The following is a 25,918-nucleotide window of genomic DNA, read 5'->3' on the forward strand; positions in this document are numbered from 1 at the left end:
CTCATTCTTTGCATCTATTATTCCCCCCCCATGCTATCCATTCCTGAACCCATGAGGCAGTTTATATTGGAGGTGGATGAGTCTGAGGTGGGAGTAGGGGTGGTTCTGTCACAACGTTCCACTGAGGATAGCAAGGCACATCCCTGTGCTTTTTTCTATAAGAAACTGTTTGTGGTGGAGTGCAGTTATTATGTGGGTAATCAGGAGCTCCTGGCAGCTAAGCTGGCACTGGAGGAATGGTGGCATTGGCTGGAAGGGACCAGCCAGCCAGTTTTAGAATGGACTGACCATAAGAATTTAGAGTACATGCGTACTGCCAAATGCCTTCATTTCCATCAAGCCAGGTGCGCCCTATTTTTTTTTACCAGATTCATTTTCACTCTGTCTTACCGTCCTGTTTCCAAGAACATCAAGCCTGATGCCTTGTCTTGCATTTTTTGCACGGATGACATGCCCCGGGAGGAGATCTCCATCCTACCGCTCTCATGTATGGTTGGGCTTTTCTCGTGGGATGTGGTACAGTCGGTGAGGGACGCCTCTGTCGTTGCCCATGTCCCACCTGGGTGTCTGCCTCGTTGGCTGTTTGTCCCGGAGGGAGTCCGACCTCAGGTGCTGCAGTGGGGACACTCCTCACACTTGATGTGCCATTCTGGGGTGAGTCACACCTTACGCTCATTCAACAATGGTTTAGTAGCCCACGTTGAATAAAGACACAAAGAAATTCCTTGGTGTATGTCTTGTGTGTGCTCAATGTAAGCCCTCTAGGACACCGCATACCAACATCTCTTCATTCCCCGACATCCCTGGTCCCACTTCTCACTTCACTTCGTCACTGATCTGACGCCATCGCAAGGTAATACAGTCGGTTTCACAGTTGTAGATTGCTTTTCTGAAATCGTTCATTTCATTCCCCTCACCAAACTCCCTTCTGCCAAACAGATAGCCGAGTCACTTCCCCAACATGTTTTCTGCCTGCGTGATCTCTCAGTTGATATTGTTTCCGATAGCGGTCCCCAATTTCTGTCTAACTTCTGGAGGGAATTCTACAGGCTGTTAGGTGCTTCGGTCAGTCTGACCTCAGGGTACCACCCCGAGACCATTGGTCAGACGGAGTGGGACAACCAGGAGTTGGAGACTTCATTACGGTGTTTAGTCTTTCGGTGACCAACCAAATGGGCAGACAAGGTCATTTGGGTGGAATATGCCCACGTCCACAATTCCTTGCTGGTCTTCTCTACAGTCACCATTTCACTGCATTCATGGCTGCCAGCCTCTGCTTATCTCAGAGTTGGTGGCTGAGGTGGTAGTGCTCTTGGCAGCTGTGTTAGTCTGCCGCTATAGCATTATGTGGCATTGGGCCCGGTCAGCCTTGGTTTACTCTTCATTGAGAAAGCTGGCCCCTAGTTCGTCAGTCCCTTCCCAGTTTGTAGAGTTTTCAGTCAGTCTGCTGTTCGTCTGTCTTTGCCCCGGTCCTGTCTTATCCACCCTACATTTTGTGTGTCCTGTGTCAAGCTGGTTGTGTCTAGTCTCTTCTCTCCTCCTGTGGTCTCCCCATCACCCTCCCAGATGGTAGCCAGGGCCCCTCCCTGCACTTTTACACCAGCTTCTGGCTGTGCATCCCTGTGGTTGGTGTTACCTGCTTTTAGTTGACTGAGAGGGGTATGGCCTTACAGACGTCTATACAGAACTTTATATTAGTGTTTAATAGTAACCATAATTGAAGCTTTAGCCAGTTTTTAATTTCTACTTTAAATTAGATTGACCTTTCAAGATCACCGAAGGTCAAATGTCATGTCACCAACAGAAACGTGGTGTATGACTTCAAATTAGCTTTCATAGTAACTATATTACTGATACTTATCAAATACAAACTTGGGTTCTTGGAGTAATTTAAACCCAGTCTGCTGTTACTGAAGTCTGCTAACGAGTCTTTCATTGGATTCAGGTGTGTTGGAACAGGGAGACAACTAAGAGTGTCAGGAAGGTAGCTCTCGAGGACTGAACTTGGGCACCCCTGCATTAGATCCTATAAGTTGTAATTTGCAAATAAATGGGCATCAAAATTGAAAGACAGCTTTAGTGTCTTTCTACCTGGGCTCGATTTTTAGATGTTTTCAGATTAATTTTTTTCCACTTGGGATAAAAATTGTTTTAATTGTGCACTATTGATGTAGCACACAAACACTGACATAGATTAATTGGCTAAATAATGTAAATATATGGGGCACGCTAAAACAATGCAAAGCACTTATTGTCACCATGTACAAGGAAAAACGTTATTTGAAGGATTTGGTAGCACAGAAAGGATCCCTAAGGAGGTAAATGTGGTGATAGCCGATTAATGGTCTATCCCTTTCCTCACTAAATATTTTTCAAAAGACAGATTAGACAGTTAGCTGCTTACCTTAGCCTTCCTGTTGTCTGGTGTGGCAGGGACTGTTAGCGACGGGCTCTGTCTTCCTTATGGTTGTACCTCCAAAATCTCTTGGGAAGAAAAAAACGTCAGTCCTTTACAGTCCCAGAGGCCCATTGGTACGGGGAGTGGAGGTGTTTTCTGAGGTGTAATCTTATCAATGACATTCAGTAGTATTTACAGTGTATACATGTCGACTGGTTGAAGTACAAAATACCAGAATCACAACAATGCTGCTGCTGTCTGACTGAGCTGCTGCTGTGTGGCAGTAAGATAAATAAATAATACATTCTGGGAGGTATTTCATGTATCCCTATACACAGCAGAGGAGATCCTGATTAATACTTGGCAAAACCGCTCTCGAATGCCAGAAGCTGTGTATGTGTTTTCAACATGGAACTGCAGTGAGGAAGAGCATCCTGCATAAAAGATTTGTGCCAAATCCCAATGTGGATCACTTCCAGATCTGCTGTTGTGGTTCCACGCAACCAGGGGCAGCTGGGGAAAAAAAAAACATTCTGGGAGAGCATTGAATTTTAAAGTCCTTCACTGTAATTAAACAGTAGAAAACTACAATATGTAGCCTGCAGCATTCTTAGTTTTAGTCTACAGCTGCTTTATGCTATGTACTATCTTAGATGGAAATTACTCCAAAGCACCTACAGATGAGCTCCCACAGGTGAGGAATGAGAGTGTCTGGGTTTGAGATTATCCTGGAACAAGACTAACACATTTTACCAGCTTCCTGGACTCAGCCATCAGACGTTTTATCTGTGTGCGGTGAAAGAGTTGAACTTGTAGACATTCACTTATCTCAGCAGTGACATACATGTATGTGGGTCCTTGGACTTTGATCATGATCGAGACACACCTGGGAAGAGCTGATAGAGTCATGACGTCTGTGGACAGAGGTGCAGGCGAACAAAGGTCCAAGTCTTCAGAGTCCTTTTGCTGCTTTTCTTGCTGCATGGTTGAGACTGAATGCTAACCAGTGACCTAAGGTGACAACTGGATGTCCTTGGTACAAGTTGTCTTCAAAGGATCCTTGGGTACTGCTGGAATGAGGAGTATGACATGCATTATGAAGACGAGTCAGCTACAACATTTTGTCCAAGTGGGCTGGTTCTCTGTGCATGATCCAGCTGTCTGAGTGTTGAGGACCCCAGTAGCTGGAGAAGGCAAAGGGGATGCCCACATTTCACTTGCCTGTGGTAGATACATGATTATTTTAGAGATGTGGGAATGGACCGGTTATCCACCTGGGTGGTTGCCATCAGTGACGTGCGGTGAGGTTGATGACTGGTGAGGCACTGACTTCATCACAATCAGATTTACAAACATATGAACCCTACAGAGCAGCTTAGTCACCATTTGATTGACAGCAGTAAACAGGTGATGTGTAAAATTTCATATCAGCATTCTTTACACATACAAACTGTAGCACACAAAAAGCACATAAAAAAAAAAATATTATGGTCTTGCCTTTACTTATAAATGAAGTCCACATGTGCCGCTCCTTCTAAACAAAAGCATCAATGGCTTGTTTGTAAGTGTTCCTTATCTTCCGTCAGTTTTAAAAGTCTCTCTGTCTCAGTGGAGATCACTGCCAGGCAAGAAAGTCATCCTTTCTGGCTTTGAATGTGAGTGGTCAACCCGCTCGTGTTTGAGAAAATTCTTCAGGTCACAATATCCCATCTGAATCCAGACAGTCACATGGTGAAAAAAAAAAAAGGCAGCAGAAAAGGCATTTTCTTGCTGGATGTCCACACAGCCAGACTTTAAGTGTGTCCCACTCCGTTTGAAAAGAGCAGGTCTTCTGTCCCACAGTCTGAAAAAACCTTGTAGCTCCTTGGTCTTCCTTTAATTAGGGTTTGATTGAAAGTCCAGTTTAGAAAATTGTTTACTTTGGCTATGTAATCCTCCAGTCTGAAAGTAAAATAAATGGACCGTGGCTCTTAACTTGCTGACTGTAAATTGTAGATTGCTGTCACTTATTCTGCAGCATGCTCTCATGTGTGCCAGTAGCTTAGCTTATGGCAAGCTAAAAGCGGACGCTCTTTTGTTTGGCCGAACAACTATCCAGTTTCTGTGTATTCTGTATTAGTACGCACTTGTGGCCGACGTGCTTGATGAATTCCTGCGCAAAAAGTAGTTCCCAGACCTGTGTTGATGGTGCGTTTTGATGGACAACAAAAACATCAGGAGTATATTTGACACAAGAACTTGTGTATCTCGTGTGTTTTTACGCCTAAATGATCATAAGTCAATACTCGCACTCATCCAGCAGCATCTTCAAATTCAGTGCAGGGTCAGACGAAAGTAGTCCAGTGAGCTATCCCACAATGCCAAAATAGATGGGTTTTCACTCTGGCGCATTTCCCACGACCCTTTGCGCTAGCTGTCATGTTGTGTGGCACTGATTCAGTTTAACAAAAGAGATGCCGGCACATATTGTCCCAAGTGACAATATACTGACAATCAAGGCACATATTGTTGCTCGCCATCAGAGCAAGAAGTAAAACTTGATGTTTAACTGAATTTTTTTTTTTTTTTGCTCTGTCTCTCACACACACATACATAGACACGCACTCACTCTCATTACATCTGCCAAGAATGCAATATAATCATCGCCATTTAATATGCTGCTTAAATTCAGTGGGTGGTATCACCTGATCTGAGGTCATAGCCCAAAGGTGTTAGTTTTTTTTGCGACCATTGCGCAACGACTGTTAACCTATGACAGGGGCAGGCGGCACACGGAGGTCTATAAAGTAAGCTTTCCATGGATGCACACCAGGTTCCATTCTGGCACTTTATCACTGTGAGCACATGAAAATTGTCACATTTATTTTCTTGCAAGCCTTCCTCTGCGCACAGGACAGAGGAAGATGGTTTGATCCATCCTGTACTAACTGGCGATGCGTAACGTGGAGATGCTTTTGCGCAGGCTGCAGAACACCACATCGTTTCAGCATGACTTTTAGCACTCAGTTGTTGGTAAATTATTCAAAACGCTCAGGTGATACTGGATCAGTAATAATAAAAATGCCAGCGCTGCTGCAGATCAGCGCAACAACTGTGCGCGCAGCATAAATCCCGGTGTTATTGTTCTAGCTCGAATCATCCTCGTCTGCACGTACACAACAATTGTAGGCTTTCATTTCCTCTAATGTGTACGCACTCACACCGTATACCAAATAGCTGACAAGATCTGGGAAGGTAATAGTCGGGAGCGCTTCCTCGTCCGAGCACCGTTCTTCTTTTCCAATCGTGTATGGGTCTTTATTGGCAATTTCAGCAATTTTCTGTAAATGCCTTGCTTTGCAAATTGGATTCAGTGTGTCACGATATATTGTTTTTTCCTTCTTGCTATTTTTATTCGGCTTTGACGTCAACATTATCGTGGTGATGTCACTGATCTCTATATAATATAGATCAGTGACAAAGTTGACTCACAACATGGCAGACTGCAGAATTGTGGGAAATCCGTGACGTCATCAGAAATCTATCTATAGAAGAGATGTTGCTCCGACGAAAGCGGCACACTGAGCAGGGTGTTTCTGCAGCTGAGGAGTTGCTGCAAGAAGAATCCCTAGTGCCCCCTAACATGAGGCAGGAGAACTGCGTTTTATGCTTGCTCAGCACATGACACACGTTACACACACATACAGCTGTTGACAAAAAGGCGATGTTTAATAAATATTATATAAAATTGGTATAGTTAAAAGGAAAATAACTTTATAGTACAAATCGGTGGATAAATATAACCATTTAATTTATTTTTTCATTTCATATTTTTTCTTTCTATGATGACAGGTGAGGCACAGCGTCACCTGCCTCCCCTGACTGCACATCACTGGTTGCCATCCAGGACCCAAGGCCTTTCTGTAGTGTCATGGATCCGGCAAAGTGCAGCACCCGCACATGCTTCCAGACTCAAGTTGACCCACAGGTCATAAAGGGTCACATGTGGGATTTTGTCATCTTAGTGCCTGCAGAGTACTGATCAAATTGAAAGAGGGCTGATTGTTGAGGTGCTTCCTCAACCGTGTTATTTGGGAGTAAGGGCCCTGTCCCACTGGCGTTTAGGAGGATTTGCGCATGAAATGAGGAGACAAAAGCTGAGCGTCCTCAACAAAGGTGGGCGGAAATGACAAATGTCCCGGGGTGGATCAGCGAATACATGAGGAAGAAAAGCGGCTATAACAGGGAACAGAAGCGAAGGTGACCGCAGAGGCGCCCCCATGAGGGGCACAGTGGCTGTGATGCACTCGCTTCATCCGTGCCCACTCTGTCTGCATGCGCGACATACCATTTGCGACCGTGATGTGGCCGTGCGGGGCACGCATCATATCTGTTTTGCACACTGTCCCGGTCTGCCTCCAAGCCGCGCCAACCCGTTGGTTGCGGATATCAGCAGATGACAGGGGATATGCAGCGCGTTGGTTGTGTATGTCCTGTGTATGTGTTCAGGCAGTGATGCGGATCTCATCCGCAGCAGGATTTTTGAGCCGCTCAAAAATCCTGGTTGCGGACATGCGTGCCTCTGCGGATGATCACGGACGTGTTCGGATGGCAGCCGACTCATACAGGAATGTTACACGGTTGTTGCGGTTGTTTGGCGGATGTGGGCCACTTTTGTGCACATTCCATCTGCAAATCCTCCTAAACGTCAGTGGGACAGGGCCCTAAGCAGTGTTTTTACATTATACACACTGTTATTGGATGAGTGTGAAAAAGCACAGCTCTAAATGCTGTGAATAAGTATGGACATTAAGAAGAAGGGGAACCTCTCACATGCTAACTTGCTTCTTTTTTTTTTTTTTTTTTGACCTGACGTTGAATGAGGCATGAGATCTGTGCTCATGACTGCAGAGAAGTACAGGATGTGGTTTCAGAGCAACTGGGGAAGAGAAAAACAGTGAAAGTTTAAAGCATCATTTCAACACAGAAGCCAAACAGGACTTTTGACTCGGTGTTTACACTAAAAAAGCCATGATAGAGTGTATCATGACTGCCTCAGCTACAAATAAAACAATACAGTCACACACATTTACATACACCTTGGCTAAAAATGTACAAATTTTAGTTTCTTATAATCCACAGATTATATTTCAGCAAACAAAATACATGTTTAGTCAGTTCCAATATCTGCTGCACTTCCTTATGAAATTATTTTAAAATGATCGCTTAAAAAAACCTGAATTTTTGCAGTTTTAATTCACTGCCTCACTATCACTATATGTATAATATTCTCCATCTCAGATCGCTTTGGACTTCCCCTTTCACATCTGCTCCAGTTGCTCCCTCTCTTGGTACTTCTGTTTTCTCATTTTCTCCGTCTTTCTGATGTTGCTGTCAGCTGGGATTGCCACATCCATCACAACTGTGGTTTTCTTTCTCTTGTCAACCATCACCATGTCTGGTTGGTTGGCCAGCAGTTGCTTGTCTGGAATTTGAATTGAATTGAAAGCTTTTATTGTTGTTGAACTATTGCAGAACAATTAAATTGAGATTGCAACTCCACGAGGTACACGTAAAATAAATAAAGTTACATAATAAAATACACATACAACAATTTAAAATACACAATGTAAAGTATAAAGTGCAGAGCATCCAGGTAAACATGGGCAAGTGATCATGTGCAAGAAGGTGGCGGGGTGAGGGCTAATGTCAGTGACTGTTTAATGCAATGATTGTTTTATAGCATGTGGAAAAAAGCTCTTTGTGAGTCTGGAGATTCTGGATTTGATAGATTTGTAGTGCCTGCCGGGGGTAGCAGTTTAAACAGATGATGACCAGGGTGTGTACTGTCCTGAATGATGGTTTTTAGCTCTTGAGAGAATGTGGCTGCTTGCAATGTCTGACGGAGAGAGGAGGGGGCAAGCAATGATATTTTTCTTTTCTGCTATGTTAATGATTCTCTGGAGATTCTCTGTTCTGCAACAAAACATTCGGTAAACCACACAGAAATGCAAAAAGCTAGGATGCTTCCCACTGTTGATTTGTAAAAAGACACCAGACACCAGGGCTACGACCTCTCAGGACCTTAGCTCTGTCGTTCTCAACCACCTTCAGTGGCGTCTCTCATTGGGACTTGAGGACTTCTAATCCGTTTGTGGCACAGATGTTCCTGTACATGATTCCCAACACTCGGTTGTGCCTCTCAGTATACACTGTCCCAGCTTGCATCCTGCTACTGTGTGTTGGACTGCCTCTAAGGCACATTTGCACAACCTGCAACTTGGGTCCTGTCGGCTGTGGTAGACTCCTGCCACTGTGGATCTGGTTGTCATTCATCCTCACCCTCCCTCCTTCCATTGCTCATAGAGCTTCAGAGTAGTGGACTTTGGATGGAAACCTCCGTGCATTGGGAGGAGTTTTCATGTCTTGACATCAGTGGCATCTATCTCCTCCTGTGGCCAACGTACTATTCCAGCTGGGTATCTGATGACTGGTAGAGTGTATGTATTGATGCCTCGGATCTTATTTGACCGCTGATCTGGCTTCTCAGCACCTGTCTTACCTTCTGGATGTATTTGGCTGTGACTCACCTTCTGGCATCTTCATCATGGTTGCCATTGGTACTTGTAGCTGTTCTGTATGTCTGCTGTCCTGCCTTCTGGCAACTCTACCCCCTCAGTCTGGATCACCTCCCCTTTCTTTTCCACCATTCGGCTACACTTATCCAATCCGAATGATATCCTGGTATCTTCGCTGTAGGTCCTGGTGAGGTGGATCAGTGAGGCAATATCTTGTTCACGTTTGCCATACAGCTTGATGCCATCCATGTGCAGGAGGTGGCTGATGGTTACTGCACTCCTGAATCAATATCCATAGCCGCTCTTTGTGATGAGTTAGCTGAGGGGGTTGAGGCCTATGCAGAACAGCAGCAGGGACAGTGCCTTGGTATATTCTCCAGTTGATGTCGACTTGTGCACTTGCCTTAGAGTTGGCCTCCAGTGACACCTTCCACAGGCTTGTTGAGGTCCTGATGAAGGTTGTCAGTGCACTGTTATCCTTGTATAGTGCCAAGCACTCCAGTATCCATGTGCAAGGCACTGAGTGATAGGCCTTCCTGTAGTCAATCCAGGCTTTGCTCAGGTTGGTCTGTGTAGTCTTCGAGTCCTGGTGTACAGCTTGGTCAAGCAGTAGTGCTTCTTCTGTTGGTTCACCCTTTTCATTTCCATCAAACAATGTGGCATGCTTTCATCCCTATTGCCCAGTCCATGTCAGTAGAGATATCCAGCATGATTTTTTTTTCCCCCATTGAGATCTAATGTGTTTTCAAGGTGTTCCTTTAATTTTCTGAGCAGTGTGTGTGTGTGTTGGTCCAGCACTTCCAGCTTTTTAGTCCTGTATTTCATTTTGGCAAACTTGAATGCTGCTTTTGCTCTGGCTCTGTTGTTAATATTTCTCCAGCTTTTCTTCAGTTGGCCTATTAAACCTGATTCCTGAGCAAATATTAACTCCTCACACAAAAATATGTGCACCTAAGTGAAAACAAAGATACACACAATAAAACCAGTCACTTTAAAAGGAAAGATATGTGCACCACCATTATCCTCCTACATTACATCACTCGAGTGAGACACAAAACATGTTTCTCCATATATTTCTTAATGATGACAAACGTATACTCGGACCAGAGAGAAAGAGAGTTACTGCTGTGATATTCAGGTTCATAAGTGTTTCGACAATATCACTGTTTTTTTTTTTTGGGTTTGTGATTTTTGTCTCTGCAAACCATTACAATGAAATGAGACAAGACGTACTTGTAGTATAGACTCTTTTAAAACTACAGTGTGTAGGAGTATTTATGAACACAAATGGGATACAGCATTCCTGACTGTTAATTAGTATATAATTACCGATGTGTTTTCATAAATTTAGAATGAGCCCTTCATATCGATATGGGTGCCAGCCCCGTCATGGAGATCGCCATGTTATACCACCATCTTAATACAGGAGCCCTAAAGGGACAGACTAACTTCGTTTTTTGCATTTTGTAGCATGGCCCGGAAAAGAGTGAAGAAAAAAACAGGAGGCTTCAGTGGTTGCTCCTGTATACGCTGTCTCCTGATTGCTGTTGCAGGATAACAAGGTTGAGGATCCTGATTTTTGTCAAATGGGGGATCATACATATAGTTTATTTGAAAAAAAATGTGTATATATTGCTGTCAGTATTGTGGCATTTCTGTCTTGAATTAACCATGTGTCGACAAGGGAGCAAAATCTCTTGCATGTTTTCAAATGCAAACTCAACACACATGTTGACTCTTTCCTTCCTGTGAGTTCATCAAAGCACAAGAATGGACAAGATTATCATATTAAACGGACATGGTTAATTTATGGACGAAGCGCTAATGGGCCAGAAACTCAATTAAGGCTGATGCGTTTCTAATGTTTGCTTGGTTGGTTGGGTCATGCTTACTAACTGGCACAAAACAATCAGCATATTTATGGAATTATGACTAATTATGAGGGGGAAATGATACTCCTGTAAAAATACCATCAAATGACGTGTTTTCATTACATCAGTTTGGAGTCACAGCATCACATCACATAACTCATTCATTCATCCGGGTGTGGGTCGCAGTGGCAGCAGACCAAGGGGCTTTTACAGCAGTTTCCTATCCTCAGCCAAGTCCTCTAACTCTTTCTGCGGAATCCCGAGGCATTCCCAAGCCATCTAAGAAATATAATTCCTCCAGCATGTCCTCTGTCTTTCCCACGGCCTCCTCCTAGTTGGACGTGCCTGGAAGACCTTCCTGGGGAGGTGACCAGGGGGGCATAACCATCAGACCTGGCTTAAACCTACAGGTGTCCTTACCTTAAATGAGGCCTGCCCACCAGCATACACATTTAGTCACAGCCCTCGTGATGCGAAGCAAGGTGGGGGTGTTGCTCTAGAGATATTATGAGGACTGCTTATTTCCACCTGCGAAATATAGCGAAGATTCTTCCCATCCTGTCTATGGCTGATGTTGAGACCCTGATTCATGCATTTGTCTCTTCTAGATTGGACTACTGCAATGTTCTATTTTCTGGTTTACCGCAGTCCAGCATTAGGAGTCTCCAATTGGTTCAAAATGCTGCTGCCAGACTTTTGACACGAAGCAGAAAGTTTGACCACATTACACCCATTTTGGTATCCCTTAATTGGCTTCCTGTCCCAGTGAGATCAGATTTTAAAGTTCTGCTACTAGCCTATAAAATTGTTCATGGACTGACACCTCCCTACCTAGCTGACCTAATTTGTGTCCCAATGGTGGATCAAAAGTCTGGAGGGTCACAAAGCTTTCTCTTATCGTGCCCCTGTTCTGTGGAATGATCTCCCTGCATCAATAAAAGTCAGATTCTGTATAGACTTTCAAGTTCAGACTTAAAATGCACTTATTTTCCATTTCGTATGGCTAACATACTGGCATCGTATGTTACTATGCTTTTTACTCTTAATTCATTTTATTAGGAATTGTTTTTTGTAATTTGTGTCTGTATTTGCGTCGGTAGCATGGCCCAATCAGAGGGTCACCCCTTTGAGTCTGGTCTACTTGAGGTTTCTTCCTCAAAGAGAGTTTTTCCTTACTACTGTCGCCTGTGTGCTTGCTCTGGGGGTTGGTAAGGTTAGACCTTATTTGTGTGAAGCGCCTTTGTGTAATTTTGTTGTGATTTCGCACTACATAAAATGAAATAAATTGAATTGACACATGTACAACCTGTGTACGTGTGTGTGTGTACACAGAGGAAAAAGGTTACAAAACAGGTTGAACAGAATATTTTGATGGATGTTTATTTACACGTGCCGTGAAGATATGCACACACATACCAGCTCAGTGCCTTCACTTCCACATACAGTACTTTATAAATAGAGATTATAACTTCAGGTAGCTCATGTTTCCACATCATAACAATTCAGTGCAATCTGGGACACACATAAACACACAAATCAGCCACAGGAAGCTGTAAACATTTTGATGCTGAGCTCACAAACAATTACAGACCAAAAGAGGCAATAAACTGCAGTTCTCACACAAAACTATGCCAAAACAAAACACATGTGCACACAAGTACAGCACACACTGATACTTTCAAATACCCAGTCACAACGTTTACCTGATGTTTAAGTTTCTCAAAATGTTACATGTTAGCATCTTTTTAAAATTAAAATTTAATTTCATGCTTACATAAGTTGTTTTTTTTTAAAATCCACATTCTAATGTAATTTTTCACCACATTTTTCTCTTTTTTAGGAAACCCGTTCCTGTACATAAGCCCTAATCTTCAATCTAGCATAATCAATGAAATAAAATTAATCATGATTTGATTATAAATACGCATGCTGTAATAATAGTTGTGATTTTATGTCATTATAACCCTGCATAAATCCAGCATATATAGTTGCTGGGAGAAGCTAAAATGCTTCCAAATAGACACAACACTAGCAAATGCAGAAAACACTTAAAAATGAGAGGGGGAAAAATCTGCATCAGTTCAACAGGTAGTTGCATAAAGTCTTGCAAATTGGGAAAACACAAGCTTGGAGAAAAGAAACAAATTTCACCTGAGCACAAGCCCTGATTTATTTTCATTATTTATCTTGGCTGCAAACCCACACAGCGCACACATAAAAACACAAATATGCTGCAAATAGCCACAATACAACAGACATACATGGCACAGAGTATCTTACTCTTAAGCTAGCTATATTTTCACATTTATTTATTTAACAGAAAAAAAAATACATGAGGCAAGCAAACAAAAAAAAATGATAGATAAAAACCCTCAACATTTCATTGCAAACACACCTAAAAGGCTACAATGAAAGATACCAACAAATGCTATCATTTGGTGGCTTTTGTTTGCATTTTTATTTATTGGAACTTTGAGCAATATGCAAAAGATTTTAAATGTCATTTCTGGGGAAAAAAAGAGGGAGGGGTTGACACAGACTAAATTTATGTTCATCAATATAGAATTTGGCAAATATGAAACTAAGCCATCTTCCTCCTTCCTATAATCAACCCCCCTCCAATAAATGTATGTATTTAAAAACAAAAGAAATCCTTTTTACAATTTATTTGCAATATCAGATCTGTTATGGTTACCCCCCTCCCCAAAAAAGAGAGAGGCCTAAAGCACTTCCTTGAAGGGTCCATTACTAAAAGTTCTCCGTGCACAAACCTCTTTTGTGTTGCTTGTACTTTGTATTGTGGCTATTTGCAGAGTGTAACGTGGATTTTGTGAATCTGCAGCAAACATGTTGAGTCATTTTACCTGCCTTCTCCAGTCAAGGGTTATGGATGGGTGGGGTGACTGAATCTTATCCCATCAGTCATCGGGTGAGAGGTGGAGTACACCCTGGACATGACAGCAGTCTACCGCAGGGCCACATATAGACAGACAAATTCATTCACATTTGAAAAAAAAAAAAAATGCACACCTACATTTTTTTTGAAGTAGCAGATGTTATCAAATTGAATTACTGCATTTGCCCCATGTTATATTTATTTGTGTTCTCTGTATTTGCAAGCATTTTCTTAATCTATTAAATTGACCTGCTGTTGAAGTGCTTTTTTTCCTTTTGCACTTGTGTTTGTTTTAATATGGAAGTGTTATGACCTCTTTGGCCACCGTACACAACTTTAAAATTTACATAAACATAAAAAAAAGAACAAATTCACCCGCATTTGCTGGAAGTTCAGTAGTGATGCTACTCTAATATAATACTGCATTTAGTAATGAGCTGCAGGCCACCTTTACATGTTACCACCTTATTAACTTGATTTTGTGGAGTTTGCGACAGAGTTTGAGTCTGTGTTTTTCTGCAGAGTGAAAATCATTTTGCAAGAGGCTACAGTCACAACATGTTCCATTTGGACTGTGGGCCGCAATTTAACAGCAATCACGAAAAGTGCTTTGTTCCCTATAAACAGTCCTGTGGAAACCCACGTGAATAAAAATAACTTTTGTCCTGGGTCATGAAAATTTTTAGATAAACTTTATTTGAATGCGCCGTCTCCAATTTTAGAGCTGAAGCAGCCGTTGGGCACAGTTTGTGTCATGTATGGCTACATCGGTGTCACATTTAAAGCTTCTGTCATGTGGAATTGAAACTAACAATAAAAAGAGCCGTTTTTGTGTCACACAGAAAGTCTTGGGGCTGAACTCTGGCCTCTGCCTCCTGGGATTGCAGCATTTGAGAAGCTAAGTGGTCTCAGAGTGTCTGGGTTTGTGACTGTCCTGGATCCAGTCCTTCAATGATTCTGTGGCCTGAGTCATAAGAAATGTATGTGGTGAAAGTGTCAAACCTCTTGAGAGATTTGCTGATCTTCACAGTGACATTCATTTGTTGGGTACATCGAGACATGAGATTCCTGGAGTCATTACATCACTAGACAATGCCAAAATCTTGGCAGGAGATCAAAGGTTCAAGTCTTTATGGTTCTGGTGCTAACAGTCTTACCATGTAGTTGTAAGACCTGGACAGGAAACAGTGATCTAAGGTGACAAGTAGATGTCTTTGGTAATACGTGGACTACTACTTGCATTATGAGGGAACCTCTGTTATGACACAATGGCCATGTGGTGAACTTCCCTGAGCGTGACAGTGCACAGGCGCCTGAGTGCTAATGATCCCAGCATGTGAAAAACAGCACATATCTCCTGGCTATGTCTACTTTCAAAAGGTGGAGATGGACCAGTGGTCTGCCTGGGTGCTTATGAACCAGGACATGGGGTAGTTCCATAATGTGATGGATGGAATGAAGTGTCTCCAAGGTATGCAAAAACAAGCAAACAAAAAAATCCAACAGGCGGCAGAGCTTTTTCCCTTCATGAATCTTGTGGAATAATCTACCAGTTAATAAATAAAAAAAACAGTTTAGTTTGACTTCTCAGCTGCCTATACACACTGAAGTGAATGTAATTTGTATGACGGTCGGGTGATAAGTTCCTCCTCCGATGCAGTTATTTCAATAACAAGCAAGCTGTTGAAGTGAAACTGGTACAAGGATAATCTATTACTTTTTGACTATCCAAATGGTTTTTGCCTGCGCTTTCCTGCAATTGCACCAATTGAACATCTCTGGAGAGATCTGCAAATGGCTGTGCACCGAAGATAGGTGCTCTAAACTTAGACTTGAGGCTGTAATTGCTGCCAAAGGTACATCAACAAAGTATTGAGTAAAGGGTGTGAATATTTACGTACATATGATTTCTTAGTTTTTTTTTTTTTTTTGCAAATTTCTAAACTTTTTCATGTTGTCATTATGGGGTGTTGTGAGTAGAATTTTTCGGAATAAGAATGTAACATTATATACAAATAATGAATGTTTATGAGTTCAATGGTACAAATATTTAATGAGGTGAAAGCTGGAACATACCATTCAATGAAGTGAATCCGAGCTGAATGGTATGTAAAAACATTCATTATTTGTTTTATATAACAGCTAAAATAGATCCTTGTCATTTGATATTTTATTAATTTATAAACAACAGAAAAGGGACTTACATTTTGGTGTTCCACTGCTACTAAAGTCCAACACAAACTTTAAATAGGTGTCCAAATTGTGATGTGTACTCCAGTGATGCTGTGCAATGACTTCGTACTTCCACAAAAAAAAAGACTTTGTGTAGTTCCTCAGTCCAGCGGAAAAAAAAAAATCACATCAGCTTTTCATCCAAACAGCTCTTCATGCCTCCAAACAGCTTACAGTGGAGTGGATTTTTTTTGTGTGTGTGTGTGTGTATTATAAGAATTATCATCTCCAGTCAGCAAAACAAACTCCACGTTTAGCTAAACACTACCCGCACTTGTGGGCGGGGTTCGCAGCGTGCAGGTACCAAATGTATGGAACCAAATTTGCATGCTAAATGCAACGCAACACAAATGGTACGAATAATCCATGTCACGTGACATACAAAGCACCAATCAAATGACAAGGATCCACTCAGCCGTTATATAAAACAAAATATGGAATAAGTTAAGCACTGTGAATACTTTTCGGATGCACTGTGTTTTCTAAACATGTTCAGAACCGGATGGAAGTCTCTTTCTTTGGGTCTTGCATCATTTCCCAGCTTACATCATAATCTGTTTTCATTTAACAGATGAAAAAATATAAACATGCAGCAAAGAAGATAAAATGTTGAATTTTTATGCTTGCAACCTAAAGCTCCAATGAAGCCAGCATGCTTCCAGAGAGGTCTGTAAGCACTCGTCAAATGGTGAGAGGCACAGATGAAAGTGGTTGAAGTAGCTCATCAATCAGACTCAAGTGGTGGCTGTTAACTTGTGCAAACCTGCGTGGGAGATGCTGCTCATCACAGCTGTGTGATCTCCACACAATCCCATTCAGAAGATGATACGATAGTGTGTTCACGTCAAAGTTCTGCAATGGTCATAGGTGTCCTACAGTGACTGACGTTAGCTGCTCGCTGTAGTCCAGAGCCGGGTGGTTCAGTTCTACTTGGCAGGCAGACGGCTGTTTGGCCAGGGAACACTTAAAGACCGAACTTCTGGAGAGTTCCAGAGGAGCCTGACAGACCGAAGCCCAGCAGAAGTGCAGCATGCTGGGAGAGAGCAGGATGAAGACCCAGGGGTCGATGATGGAGTTGATGGAGATAAAACGGAGAGCGATCAGGTCCAGAGGATGAGACTCTGGCCTTGAGTTGTACTGTCCTGTAGAGTTTATGTACACACGAGTCTGAGAAATGGACAGAGAGAGAGAGACGGGGGAAAAACATTTAAATGTGGGAACGATGTCACATGTTGGCCTGCCTGCTAAGTAACATCTGAGAGATAACACAATGTGTAACAGCAGACACAGTCACATCCTGGCAATAAATCCACACTAACAACCTCCAGTGAGTGAACAAGTTTATGGCCCCAGTCAGACAAACACAATGAATGACGAAAGTAATCGTTATAACATACAGTCCAAATTTATTTGTTGTGAGAGTAAAATACGATAACTCAGGCAAGAAACTTTCCATTGTACCTGTTGATATTTTATCATTTGTATGCTGATGCCAAATTATGGTGGCCAAGAAGTGCAAACAAATTTAGATGTAATAAAGCAAAATTACAAAATATAAAATTTACTGCCATTTGGGTAGTAACACTGCTTCCCAAATGTCAATGTACTTTTCCTACATCAAAAGTCTAGCAGACACAAAAAGTGGCCAACAAGCACTTCCTGTACCTATACCCTTTTTGTCAGAATTACCGCTTGTGCATTTTTTCCCCCAACATGTAAAATTGTGTTTTTACTTTTGTCATTTTAATATGTAGCTGTAATTGTGTTTTAACATTTTAATGTTAAATATAAAGCAAACAATGTGCTATGACCATAATGCACTTTACTTCATAAAGGAATCAGAACAAATTCTTAAACACTTGGCATGCAATGTTGTTGTCGTCTTTTGGCTTCTCCCAGTTTCTAGGGGTCACTAGATCCAGTACAGAGGCACACTGGAATTTGGCACAAGTTGCACATGGAGAAATACATACATCCCCTGGTCTTTCGAAGTGGTCTCCCAGCCAGTGACTAGTCAGGACCTGTCATACTCTGCTACACTTATGAGATCTGACGGGATTAGGTGTACACAGAGCAGGATGTCTGCGTGCAAAGCATGCAGTGTGCTATGCTCATAATAATCTTTACCTGAAATAAAGTAATCATTACTATGCTATGAACATAATGTGTTACAAAACAAACCTCTCAACGCTTTACAGTACATCCTGAAACTATTCACAGTACGTCACATTTTTCACATTTTGCTATGGTACAGCCTTATTCCAAAATTGAGTAAATTCATTTTTTCCCCCCCTCAAAATTCTACTTACAACACCCATAATGACATGAATTTTTTTTTTTTTTTTTTTTTGCAAATTTATTATAAATAAAAAAAACTAAGAAATCAATGCTTGTACTACTCCTTAACTCTGCTACGCAATCACTTTGAACCTTTCAAAGTTCACAGTCAGGGGTGGTGGGTGTCACAATCCAATACTCCACCAATGTGGCGTGACATCATTGAAGACTGGCCTACTATCCAATGAAAGTCATTCATTGTAAAACCACAAAAGCGAGATTCCGGAAATGATGTAGTTGGCGTCGTCTCAACATGTAGTTACAATTTTTGGGAGGTGCACGTCAGGCTACAGAAAGATTCTCGGAGGGGGTTTGTAACAGCATATAAGGCTCTGCATGGCTACGAAGTTGTGGAAAGAGTAGCATAACTTACACTACAAACTGCTGAGTTGTACTTTACAAAGTAAACATTCATAACATTGTTATAATACTTCTGAGTACACAACATCCATCCATCAATTTGCTATGCCCACTTACTCCAATTAAAGGTCACGGGTTAGCGGGAGACTATCCCAGCAGTCATAGGGCGCAAGGCAGGGTACACCCTGGACAGGACGTCAGTCTATCGTAGTGCCACATATAGACAGAGAAACACCTTCACACCTACGGACATTTTAAAGTGTTCACTTCACCTAACCTGCAGCTTGTCTTTGGATGTGGGAGGAAGCCAGAACACCCTGAGGGAACCCACGCAAACATAGGGAGCAAATGTAAACTCCACATAGCAAGGCCCCAGGTGGGAAGTGATCCTATGACCTTCTTGCTGTGAGGCAACATTGCTAACCACTAAGTCACAGTGCCGCCATGCAAATGCAAATGTTTTTGCCAAACTGTGTTTCAAGTGTTGACTTTTCCACATTGACTCTGATGATTCTCAATGATTTTGCTCCAGGAAAAGCAACATACAGCTGACCGTGTGACAACACAGGTGATGGGAGATACGTTCCCAGTTTATCAAAGGTGTGTCCCTGGGATTTGCTGATAGTTGCACACTGTGCAATTCTTCCTGGGCATTGCATCATTTGAAAGGTGAAAGGCAAGCAAGGGTGTGATGGAGCAAGTTTTATGTGTGGAATGAAAACACGATTGCATGTTGCAGAGCAGGGAGCCCAATGGAATAGGATTTGGGCTACCAGTATGCAGCTCCATCATGCTACTTTCTGTATCCTTGGACGAGGAACTTTTTCTGCATCACCTCAGCCCACCCAACTATAAAAGGTTACCAGTCTTGGCTGGGGAAGTAACCTGTAGCTTATCTAGGGATAAGCATCAGCACCACTGGGCTTCATGTCCTAATCGGGACTTTTGCATTCTACATGATGATGAAGCCTACACTACACCTTATCCCGTCCCACAGCCCTCTTTTGATTAACAAATGTCTCAATAGTGTGATGATGGTCCCAAGTTTTGTTTTGAGGATGTCTGGCAGCATTCCAGTTTGTGAAAGACTATTTAAGAATGCTGTTCGACAGGTCCTCTGCTGGATCATCAGACATAGTGGTATCCACACTTAAATATGTTTGGGATTCTGATGCCAGTTTGCAGAGGTGGGATGAAGTCACTGTCAAGTCATTCTCAAGTCATGAATTGGCAAGTCTCAAGTCAGTTTGCAAACAAGTGGTGGTCATTATGACTCGAGACTTGCCGATTCTTGACTTGAGAGTGACTTGCTGGTGACTTCATCCCAACTCTGCCAATTTGTCTACACTGAGGTTGTTAATCTGAAGAGTGCTCTCATTTGTTAGTGCCACCAAAGTAGTTTTGGACAAATCTTCTTGGATGCAATAGGTAATATTGCTTCCACAACACATCTGGTACAATGTGGCATTGCAGAGGAATGCAGCTTGATCCAGTTGGCCCAGTTGGCACACTGCAATGTTTTATAAATGAGGGCCCTGGACCATAATCTTCATATTGTGATGAAAAGATAAAATGGGTGATTCAGGATCTGTTAATCCATGTGATGGAAATCTGGTTAATTGGGTTATTTAAACACAAATGAGGCTTTGATTAGAGTCATTCATCTGAGATGATTATGTGTTCCATGCAGTTTGCGAAGATTAGGGTATGATTGTGTAACGTTTGAAAATTTGAACAACAGTTCCGCTTCCAGACCATGGCTTCAGGGATTCTTATGCAGTAGCACATTTCTGATATGGTCATGGTCCCAACTGGGAATAATTCAGATTTGCAAAATGCGTGGAATGCATGCACCTGTGGAGTACGTTATGTATACTGATCCTGGAAATTATGATTACCAGCTCTCTGATTGTATGAATGGTGATGAGAAGGGCACTACAATTCACCCCAGGAGAGCAAAAGCTTCTGTTAGAGGGCTATGAGGAAAGTAATGGGATGATTCATCATGAAGAAAAAGTAAAATGTAGCGTGCAAAAAAAAAAAAAAAAAAAAAAAAAGTCCAAGAAATGAAACACATCAGTAATTATTGACTTGCTACTACCACTACCTAGTACTGCATAAACATCAGCCAGACTAAGAGAAACAGAATAAAAAAACATGCATTCCTTCCATTAAAAACAGACTGAAAAAGAAATGTCCATAGAATTGCAAAGCATAGTTTTCCTGTACAACCAGAAGAGACTGACAGATGTATCTTACTGAACTATGGTTTCATCATATGCCTGTCCTTTGGGGATCACCCCGTAAATACAAGCAGGTGTAAAATGTCACATTTGTATGTCCAGCATAAAGTCGATTTTTGCACGCAGAATGCGCGCTCAGGCTTTCTGCAGAATTCATAGCCTGATGTTTGCACAGGTGTGGATCATTTTCTCCTTCAAATAAGATATGTGGATTACTCCAACACCAAGCTGTTTGCTTTTCAGGCTGCTGAGGCATAGGCAGCCTATAAATCATGTGCACATGCACGTATGTGTACTGCAGCTTCAGGTGAGACTAATCAGGTGTCAAATGTTGACTACACGGAGGATATTATGTTTCATGGCTAATTTGTTTGTGATACAGATCATAACATAACTTGCTAATAAATTGCTAATACCGTCATATCTTATGATGACAGTAATACTAATAATAATGATAATAACAATAATATCCTCATATTTCCTCTGGAACATCATGAGACATACTGTTCATCTGCTTATCACACTACACAGACAAACAGTTTTACTTTTACACATAATGTTTATACAACCCCTGGCAAAAATTATGGAATCACCGGCCTCAGAGGATGTTCATTCAGTTGTTTAATTTTGTAGAAAAAAGCAGATCACAGACATGACACAAAACTAAAGTCATTTCAAATGGCAACTTTCTGGCTTTAAGAAACACTATAAGAAATCAGGAAAAAAAGATTGTGGCAGTCAGTAACGGTTACTTTTTTAGACCAAGCAGAGGAAAAAATATGGAATCACTCAATTCTGAGGAAAAAATTATGGAATCACCCTGTAAATTTTCATCCCCCAAATTAACACCTGCATCAAATTAGATCTGCTCATTGACATTGACCCTATGCCATGACATTGACCCTATGTGTCTTTTTGCAAGGAATGTTTTTGCTCTATGGCAAGATGCATTATCATCTTGAAAAATGATTTCATCATCCCCAAACATCCTTTCAATTGTCCAAAATATCAACATAAACTTGTGCATTTATTGATGATGTAATGACAGCCATCTCCCCAGTGCCTTTACCTGACATGCAACCCCATATCATCAATGACTGTGGAAATTTACATGTTCTCTTCAGGCAGTCATCTTTATAAATCTAATTGGAAAGGCACCAAACAAAAGTTCCAGCATCATCACCTTGCCCAATGCAGATTCGAGATTCATCACTGAATATGACTTTCATCCAGTCATCCACAGTCCACAATTGCTTTTCCTTAGCCCACTGTAACCTTGTTTTTTTCTGTTTAGGTGTTAATGATGCCTTTCGTTTAGCTTTTCTGTATGTAAGTCCCATTTCCTTTAGGCAGTTTCTTACAGTTCGGTCACAGACGTTGACTCCAGTTTCCTCCCATTCGTTCCTCATTTGTTTTGTTGTACATTTTTCAATTGTTGAGACATATTGCTTTAAGTTTTCTGTCTTGATGCTTTGATGTCTTCCTTGGTCTACCAGTATGTTTGCCTTTAACAACCTTCCCATGTTGTTTGTATTTGGTCCAGAGTTTAGACACAGCTGACTGTGAACAACCAACATCTTTTGCAACATTGCGTGATGATTTACTCTCTTTTAAGAGTTTGATAATCCTCTCCTTTGTTTCAATTGACATCTCTCGTGTTGGAGCCATGATTCATGTCAGTCCACTTGGTGCAACAGCTCTCCAAGGTGTGTTCACTCCTTTTTAGATGCAGACTAACAAGCAGATCTGACATGATGCAGGTGTTAGTTTTGGGGATGAAAATTTACAGGGTGATTCCATAATTTTTTCCTCAGAATTGAGTGATTCCATATTTTTTTCCTCTGTTTGGTCTAAAAAAGTAACCGTTACTGACTGCCACAATCTTTTTTTCTTGATTTCTTATAGTGTTTCTTAAAGCCAGAAAGTTGCCATTTGAAATGACTTTAGTTTTGTGTCATGTCTGTGATCTGCTTTTTTTCTACAAAATTAAACAACTGAATGAACATCCTCCGAGGCCGGTGATTCCATAATTTTTGCCAGGGGTTGTATAACAATGTGAGCAGCACACTGCACATAAACGTCAGATGTTAAAATGCAACGTTTCATGCAAACACATAACTTTACTGATTCATGCTTAGGGTAGTGGCCTGCCCATCTGGAGGCGTGGCTGGAGTGCAGAGGGGTAAAAGGCTGGTGAGGGGGCAAATCAGCACCTGTAACGTAATGGATTTACATGCAGACAGATTAACAATGAACGCTATTTTGAACTCAAGATGGCACCAGGAGTCACGTGACCTTTTTTTTTTTTTCTCAACGCGTCATGTCACCACTTTCTCAATTAAGGCACTCTAGCAGCCCTCCCACCCCCACCCCCCACCCCTTGCATTTAGCAGTTCCTTCTCTGTGCTTTAAATCTGCAGAACTCAGTGACATTCAGCTCCCGTCGTCCTCTTTGTCTGGCATTAAATGCTATAAACTGTGCATGCTGACAGCACAAGGTTGAGAGCCAGCACATTAACACAATCCGTGGAAGCCGTAACTAGTCTGCAGGATTAAGAATGCCCGCCGCTGCTCTCTCTGGAGGTCAGGGGAAAAACAATGTCCCGTTTAAACGCAGGAACACATGACCTCAAACAGTTTGTGGGGCAGATCATCTGAATGACGCATCACTTCTGCCTCCTCTCATTTCTTGCTTTGAAAACTTTCCACCCTTTAAGTTGATGTGACTCTCAGATGCCCACTGTGCTTCATTCTTTTCCATGAATGTGTCACTCTTCTGCATCACAAACCAGCCACCTGGATGACTATTGTCATATTTTTCCTAACTAAATAACCCATGATTGACTCCAGTAAAAATGTCAAATTCTGTGAGAATGCAGTGATGACACCAACACTGTCACGCCAGTCTCGTAATGCTAACATCTTGATGCTTAATGGTAGCTGCTGCACTAAGCCGTCATCCAAGAACCAAGAGCGCCGCTAATGTTTTAAATGTCTGTTCACAGCCGAGCCGGCAGTAGAGCAGCAGAAGCATCGAGAACTCCCAAAACTCATCAGGAGACGTGACACTGCATTAAGAGCCAACAACAAATGGAAGCAATGATGTGAAATAATTTAAGAATGAAAATGATTGTCTAATGGATGCTGACCAAAGTGGTTTTGAAGTACAAAAAGTTGCAAACTGTCCTCATCCCAGAGTCGCCTTGAACACAATTATGAGATCATCACTGTGATTATTCACAGGCCAGACTGCGTGTGTCAGCATGTAAAGACAGATGGGTTTTTGTTTTGTTTTTTGGGGGGCTGAGCAGAGTTGTGAAATACAATTCACTCCCGGAGCATTATTTCTCAAACAGGAAGCAAAGGGAGCATGTTGGCATATGTGTTTGGAGTCACTGCTCAGAGAACAAGGTCTCCTACTGGACAAACTGTTCTTAAAAAAAAAAAAATGCTTAATAAATATCACTCTGCAAACAATTCAAACAGCAATAACAATCATTTCAACATTAACTTGAATGTTTTGCATCTTTAATTCTGGATGAGCGTGTTGTTTGATCCCAATCAGTATGTTGTGACACATTCAGAATGTTCAGTTTCTGTTTTGTACAGTAAGGGCTATGGCAATCTGGCACTTAACTCCAGTGACCTTCACCTTCACCCAAATGATTGACCTCTGGCAGACCTTATCAGGGGAACTCTAGAATCGTGCACCACATTTGGTTCAAATCAGGTTGAAAATCAAATTGCTTGACCTTTCCCAGAATTAAATATTAAAGAGAAATCTTGGGGTCATCCTTCAGTGACATATCAAAGTTTGTTACTACTCAGCAAAAAGACCTGGGAGACATGACCTTGGCCTCAGTGAATGACCTTTGGGAAATTTAACCTCTCCAGATCCCACCTCCATATGTTTGCAAAGTTTGGTGCAAACTGCAGTGAAAAAGTTATATTTTCACCTTTGATTTCAATGATCTTGAGCCCAATAACTGACCTTTGGAAAATTTGACCTCCCTTGAGCAATTCCAGAAACCACATAAATATGCATGACCTTTAACCTGCATGACTTTGACTTTTTCCAAAACAAATCCGTTAAGATCAAGTTTGGCGTTAGCCTTCACTCATATACCAACACTTGGTGGAAATCAGCCAAAGTATCGGAGAGCAGTCAGGAACAAACAGAAAAATGTTCAAATGATGGTATGATATGTATGCACGGCATTGTCTGAGTCATGTTACAATCTTGGAACCTTTCGGTTAACAGTCAGTACCTGTCAAAGTGCAGAAAGCTAAAACGCAAGAACAAAGAAGGAAGTCAAAACAATCATAGAAAAAAATTACAGCAATTAACAATACACAAAACAAGCCAAGAATAAAGACGTGCTCTCGCGTTCACAGGAATACATACCGGAAGGAAACTATAACCGTCACAGTTGGTATATGCCAGTTTGATGATATAACATGCCGTATGTGTACAATGTGACGTGCAAAAACAACTGTAGCACACTCATAATGGAACTTTAGCACAACCTTAGTATTTCCAGACAACCTCCCGCTGATGTCACAGCATGTATCACGTGAACAAAACAAGACCATGGCAGAGTTCATGATGGACACCCTTCCAGCATTCCCTCCTCCACCCACTGCTAATTAAGTCAGGTGTGCTCAGCCAATCAGGAGCTACAAAACACCACACTGGACTAATCAGCTGTGATTTCTGCAGGTACACATGGAAACCATGCAGGACAAGTAATCTGCAGGAACAGGGTCATGACTTCTGATCTTAGGTTTTCCAGTGCATGGACAGTGTCTGGAATGCATACCTGTAAAAGTCAGAATGGAGTTTAAAGAAAACAGCTGTATACATTTGGCATGAATGTACTGTATGTGAGTATCCTAGTGTTTCAGTAAAAACGTGTATTTTGATGTATTTGTCTTCATTAAAGTGTGAGTAAATGACCAAATTTTAAATTTGCTGATTTACTTAAAAAAAATTATTTTACACAAATGTTGTCTGTTATCACAGA

The 25,918-nt window shown here is 41.7% G+C and overlaps 1 protein-coding gene and 2 long non-coding RNA genes across 3 annotated transcripts in view; 1 reads left to right on the top strand and 2 right to left on the bottom strand.

Annotated features, from left to right (window-relative positions):
* Positions 1 to 558: 558 nt before the first annotated feature.
* LOC117515601 lies at positions 559 to 6,350 on the bottom strand. Its single transcript, XR_004562192.1, has 3 exons — positions 6,271 to 6,350; positions 2,092 to 2,096; positions 559 to 571 (listed from the first exon to the last, which is right to left on the bottom strand). It is a non-coding gene; the product is annotated as an uncharacterized LOC117515601 (long non-coding RNA).
* Positions 6,275 to 25,579, top strand: LOC117515607. The gene is made up of 3 exons (XR_004562193.1): positions 6,275 to 6,353; positions 9,836 to 9,845; positions 25,569 to 25,579. It is a non-coding gene; the product is annotated as an uncharacterized LOC117515607 (long non-coding RNA).
* ptger2a (prostaglandin E receptor 2a (subtype EP2)) overlaps positions 16,557 to 25,918 on the bottom strand; it is a 32,214-nt gene continuing 22,852 nt past the window's right edge. Inside the window, exon 4 of the mRNA XM_034176228.1 lies at positions 16,557 to 17,121. Coding sequence (XP_034032119.1) covers positions 16,816 to 17,121 — 306 coding nt within the window. The 3' untranslated portion in view covers positions 16,557 to 16,815. The remainder of the gene's footprint in view (positions 17,122 to 25,918) is intronic.

The sequence above is a fragment of the Thalassophryne amazonica genome, chromosome 1 (assembly GCF_902500255.1).
Source record: "Thalassophryne amazonica chromosome 1, fThaAma1.1, whole genome shotgun sequence".
Classification (NCBI taxonomy): Eukaryota; Metazoa; Chordata; class Actinopteri; order Batrachoidiformes; family Batrachoididae; genus Thalassophryne; species Thalassophryne amazonica.